The 5634-nt window shown below is 41.2% G+C and overlaps 1 protein-coding gene across 1 annotated transcript; it reads right to left on the reverse strand.

The window, feature by feature from the left end:
* Positions 1-237: 237 nt before the first annotated feature.
* ftr83 (finTRIM family, member 83) lies at positions 238-4920 on the reverse strand. The gene is made up of 7 exons (XM_053331682.1): positions 4281-4920; positions 3722-3817; positions 3297-3530; positions 2836-2995; positions 2659-2715; positions 1933-2001; positions 238-1045 (listed from the first exon to the last, which is right to left on the reverse strand). Exons 1-7 carry the CDS (start codon positions 4854-4856, stop codon positions 519-521), a joined length of 1719 nt encoding a protein of 572 aa, XP_053187657.1. The 5' UTR covers positions 4857-4920; the 3' UTR covers positions 238-518.
* Between the last annotated feature and the right edge of the window lie 714 nt (positions 4921-5634).

The following is a 5634-nucleotide window of genomic DNA, read 5'->3' on the forward strand; positions in this document are numbered from 1 at the left end:
TTGAATCAGAGTGTTTTCCTGATTAAACAAAGCTGAACTGAATGAATGAATCTCCACTTTCATATTTCATGCGAGCAGGCTGAGAGGAGGAAGTATGAGGAAATGAGTGATATGAATTGAAGGATGGAGTAAAAACACAATGATATCCTTGTTATAAAATGTTTATTGATAAAAATAAGTGTATAATAGCCCATATAAATGATAACATGCAATATACCAATTAGTTACAGCCTTCTTTGTTTTTAAATGACAATTTAAATGCTTATTCAAGTTGTACACCTGATCTCATACAGTAAGAGTCAATGTATTTCACACATGTTGATTTGCAGAATATTCAGTCGTTAAAAATAGATCCCCTGATACTCAATATAGCAAAGTAAGCACATAGTATAGTAAAAAGATAAACATGTTCAATCTTTAATGCATTGTAAGCAAGTATACAGTATAGTGTTATTTTTGTTCTGTAATTCAATAGCAAAATCAAAGTCTACATTGGTCATTCAAAGTGTGTTATTAATTCAATTCTGGATTATGGTGATGGCTGACTCATACCAAACCCAGAAGCCTGGATAGACAGCCTCACTAAAGGAGGCCTTGAAGCGGTGGATGAGAGACATGGTGTCCCCTACAGCGTAGAAAGAGATGGTACCCCCATCGTGGTCCAGGAACACCCCAATCCGAGAGGAGTATGGTGCAGTGATCTCTACCTGGTCCTTGTTGTGGCGAGCAGAGTAGCTAGAATCAGAGCAGAAGAGGGTCCAAGATTTGCGGTTGTACCCGATGCGGCAGCTGTCTCCATAACCTATCCTCTTGATGCCTTTGTAGGTGACTCCGATGGAAGCCCCCTCCCCGCTCCAGTCTACTTCCCAGTAGTAGGCACCTCCGGAGAGGGCTTCACTGCACAGGACCTGAGGCAGGGAGTCGAATCTGGCAGCGGTGTCAGCGTAGGACTGGGGATCTCTCTTGAGGGTAGCTTTCCTGTTCCCTCGAGACAAGTAGAGCTGTCTGTAGGCTGTGTTTGGGTCCAGAGTGAGTTGACAAGCATCTGAAAAGAGATGGAATATAAATTAAGCATTTACTTCACCAGAACATAATGTAAATGTACATCAAGAATCCCAAAAGGGCCAAAGCCTCATTTCCACAGCAGCTTAAGTACCCCTCACCATTGCACCACCAGCTGCAAGGCCACAGAGGTTAGAAGAATGTAATTAGAATTTCCCGCTCTGTTAGATGTTTAACCAACTTCTGCATTCATGTAATTTAAAGGAAAAAGTGAGAGACCCTCTGGCTGTACACACGGAAACTGAGAATTATTTCACCTGCCTGCTGTGTACCTCCACCTCTGCAGGTCACAGTTGGTGAGACACCCGGCGGTGTCGGTGAGATCTGCCCGACCTATCATCTGTAATTTCAGAGGCATCAACACTGTTTGTGAGTTTGACCACAAACAGAAATAGATCTAACAAATCTTTAATTGTAAATGTTCCCAGGTTTTAGATTATAAGCCTCCGATATTTAATCCTAGTAAATGCTAGTAAAGTTTTTACAAAAGCTGAATTTTCAGTACAAAAAAATCCCCAAACATCCTAATGCAGTTTTGTTTTGTTTTTTGTTCTAGTCTGACTGGTTAGTCAGCGCTTAAACAATCATGCACTTAGTAAAAAAAACAAGCAGAGAACACTTAAACTGCAACTGAAGTAAAATCATGAGACTGTGTAAGTGCCAGCGCTGTATTTCTAATCAGTCAATCCAAGTCTCTGTCAACACTGCAGGGCATGCAGTAGTTACTAAAACCAGATTTTGTGGTCAGCCACAGGGTCTGACAGAGAACCTCGTCAGCATCTAATTTGCCTTGTGCACTGAAATGAGCGGTGAGAGCAGTGATCTGTGGAACTGCATAGAGCTGAGAGTATGAGAGATGCTGAGACTCACATTTCAGAAAGTCGTCCCTGGACTGAGGTTCATGGACTGCTACGGACTTGTACATGGGAGCTTCATCACCTGTGGAAGTAAAAATGTGTAATTAGTAATGTAATTAGGAAATAGTAATAGAGGTAAATGAACTGGAACATGTTTACTTGAAGAATTTGTTCATTTTTACTGATATTACAGAGAATTTTTTACTACATCATATTAATTACAGAATAAAAGTTATCCCCAGGACTGGTAACAAAAACAGGCATCATTTGAATAGTATTGATAAGCTTCTATTAACCGAGTGGCTGTGACTGCAGTATTAATGAAGCTGATCTGAACTGTTAGAGACTTTCCAACATGGCTGTATTCAAAGTAGCAGGAGTATGTAAATGTAAACTCAGTGGCAGTTTGACATCCTAATCAAAGTAAACATTTAACTGTGTGGCTACTAAGGGACCTCAGACTGCCCTCTACTGAATACCTTACTCCAGCCATGACCAAACATCAAACAAGATTGCACAAAGCCCCACTGAGGACAAAGGAAACTGTAAATCTATTTGAATTTCCCTGCTCCAGTTATGCAAAAATGTTGGGTCCAAATAATTTCTGCAGCAATCTGGCTTTATGGATTTACTAAAAGGAGATTACTAAAAAACGAATGGGTGTTTCTGTTTATTAACATGTCACTTTGTTGCCCAAATAAAATTAATATAAGTTAATTTTCTTAATTGGTTTACTCACTTTTTGCTGATCGTCTCTTCTTGGATTCATCCAGCTGACAGAAGGGGATTTTGTTAACTGCAAAAAATACATAAAGAATGAGTAACATTGTAATAGTGGTAAAATGTTCATAAGATGTTAAAAGTAATACCAGAGGGCTGAAATAATATCAAATCTTGATGTTGGCTCCCCACTCACCTGCTTTGGCTACCTTAACCAGTTCATCATTGCTGAAGTCATTCAGGTGCTGTTTCATCTCAGAGACGGCCTTAGTGACTGGGCCGAAGGAGAAGTAAGGGTTGACGCTCACTGTAGGCAGCTCCTCAGCTTCTGTCTGGGCTATCAGCATATGGTAGCTCTAAAGAAAAAATAAATAGTCATTCAGATATGATGCATACTCTTATTTTTCAAGATCACACCATGCATTTGAGTTTAGTAGTTATATTTGCACTAATGCATGATGGGATAGGCTCTAGCTCCCTGAAACCCTGAAGAAGATCTACTAAAATTGATATATGGGTTAATGGTGTTGTTGCACTGTCATATCAATAGTCTAATATATACAGTAGTCCAAGTGTGTCCAAGTTTTTGACTGTATATCTTAACTGTGTGTCTTACTGAACATATCTTAATCTCTCTGTTCAGTGGATGTCACTTACCTGGATGAAGTGGATGTGGTCCTCAGTGCGGGACAGCTGGGTGATCTCAGTGTCTCTCCTCTTCAGGTCAGCGATCTCATGGCTCAGACGCTCCATGTGGCCCTCAGCGTTGGTGAGTGCTGACCTCTTGTTAGAGGAGATCAGTTTGGTCATCTCTTGGTGCATCCTTTCAATGGAGCGCAGCATATCTCCAAACATCTTCTCACAATCCTGCAGGGCTTGCTGAGCTGAGCGCTGCACAGGAAACATAGAGGCACACCAATAAATCAACTGGGTGTCACACTGGTTTAACTAGCACTCTGAGAGGAGCTGTCATCACTACATGAAGGAATGCTGTCTTTGTTGGTAGTTGATCTATTTTTGCATTCAGTCTTGAGTGGTTAGTCGGGTTTTTTATCTGTGTGATGGATGGTGTTGGCACAAACCTTGAGTGAATCCACTGCTTGTTTCAGTTCCTCCATCTGCTTCAGTCGATCATGAATCTTCTCTTGAATCTCAGCCTGTGTGGCGCCCAGTCGTTGCTACGGGGAAAACAACAGACAGTGTTGATAGTGATGAGAACAATTCAACAAGTGTATAACTCAAACTGACTAAATTATCTTATCAAATGTTTTGTTTCTAAATTCAAATGTTACACTTTATGATACATTATACAGCTCAAGGTTGGAAAAAAATGCATGTGCAGATAATAGGAGCTACTTAGAGTTGTTACAGTTATTCTAATATGGGTGTGTCTCACAAACTGCCGTAGGCTTAGGTTAAAGGGCTCATTTCATCTATTGTAAGCTGCTCTTTCATGCATTACCTATTACCTACTACTTTGTCACTAGTACAGTAAACAATGATAAGTACATGTGTCACCCTCGATTGAAAAAAATCACATAAGGTTCATGCACATTATGTTTAACAAAGCACACATCCTGTTTCTAAGAAGATTACAGCCTGACACACCTGTATTGTCACTTTAAGTAAAATGTCACCAACCTGCTCCTCGCTCCTCTCTTGCTCGGCAGACACCATGTCGTGACCTTTATGTTCTTTCACTGTACACAGCACACAGATACACATCTGATCAGTGCGACAGAACAGCTCCAGACCTTTCTGATGCTGGGGACAGATCTGTCTGTCCAGGTGACCGATTTCATCCACCAGCTTGTGCCTTTTAAAAGTGTTTGACTCATAGTGGGGCTTGAGGTGCTTCTCGCAGTAAGAGGCCAGACACATCAGGCAGGATTTGATGGCTTTGTGCTTCTTTCCAACGCAGATGTCGCAACCTACATCCTGGGGTCCTGCGTAGTTGTAGTCAGGGGACGGAGGTGGAGGTGGTAAGGATTCAGCATTGCGTTGGATGGTAGAGTGCCGGGAGCCTCCCATGCGTCTTGGGGTTGGCCTCTTGTTGTAAGTGACTCTGCACTGTGGGCAGAGGTACGAACCTGTGTGGTCAGCATGATCCCAGTATGTCTTCAGACAAATGGAGCAGAAGATGTGTCCACATGGGATGGACACAGGATCCCTGAGGTATTCCTTACACAGGTGGCAGTCGTCCTGGTCGGATGACATGGCTTCAACGTTGTGGTATTCCTTCTAATGTAGGTGTAGATGCTGTGACAGTCAGTGACTTGTGTCAGCACAGTGGCAAAGTGATCCCACAGGTAGTACCAGCCCAATTTATATAGAGTAAACAGAGAGGGAGGCTAAACTGGTTAAGCCGAAACCGGTGGAACATGGGCGGGGCAAGTAAAGGACACATTGAACGCTCCCATCAGTTACAGAATCTAAAGAGAATGAATGAAATGTGTGTGTGTGATCTTAAGAAACAAGGTTTGGCATTGAGTAATCCTGTCAAAAGTGCATTTCCTGAAACTTTTCAAAAATTGAATGTAGACACCAAAGAAATTACAGCCAATTGTTATGTGCTTTTAGGATGTTTTTTATTTTATAGCAGAAAAAGATGCAAACTGAACATTATTATTATTATTCCCAGTATTATTTGCATCCTACAAACAAGTGAATGAAAGTAAAAAGTATTACATTCAAAAGTAACAAGGCATCTGTTAGGAAACCACAGGTGTCTTCCATTTTACAGTTGAGTGTACACTAATTGTGGAGTGTTTGAGATTGCCTGGAGACAGACTGTTCATCTAGAGTATGTGCTGTTATCCACTCAAGTCACAGTACAATCTAACCTAGCACTAAAGAGATTATTTCCTGCAATTTGACTTAAATTAATACAACTCCTTTTCTGGTGATCAGCTGTAATTTCTCATCAGTACAGTCATCACCAAGGACTCATCATCGCTGATGTCTGGTGATATGATTAAAGTGTAGTGATGCCACA

The sequence above is a fragment of the Scomber japonicus genome, chromosome 13 (genome assembly GCF_027409825.1).
Source record: "Scomber japonicus isolate fScoJap1 chromosome 13, fScoJap1.pri, whole genome shotgun sequence".
Classification (NCBI taxonomy): Eukaryota; Metazoa; Chordata; class Actinopteri; order Scombriformes; family Scombridae; genus Scomber; species Scomber japonicus.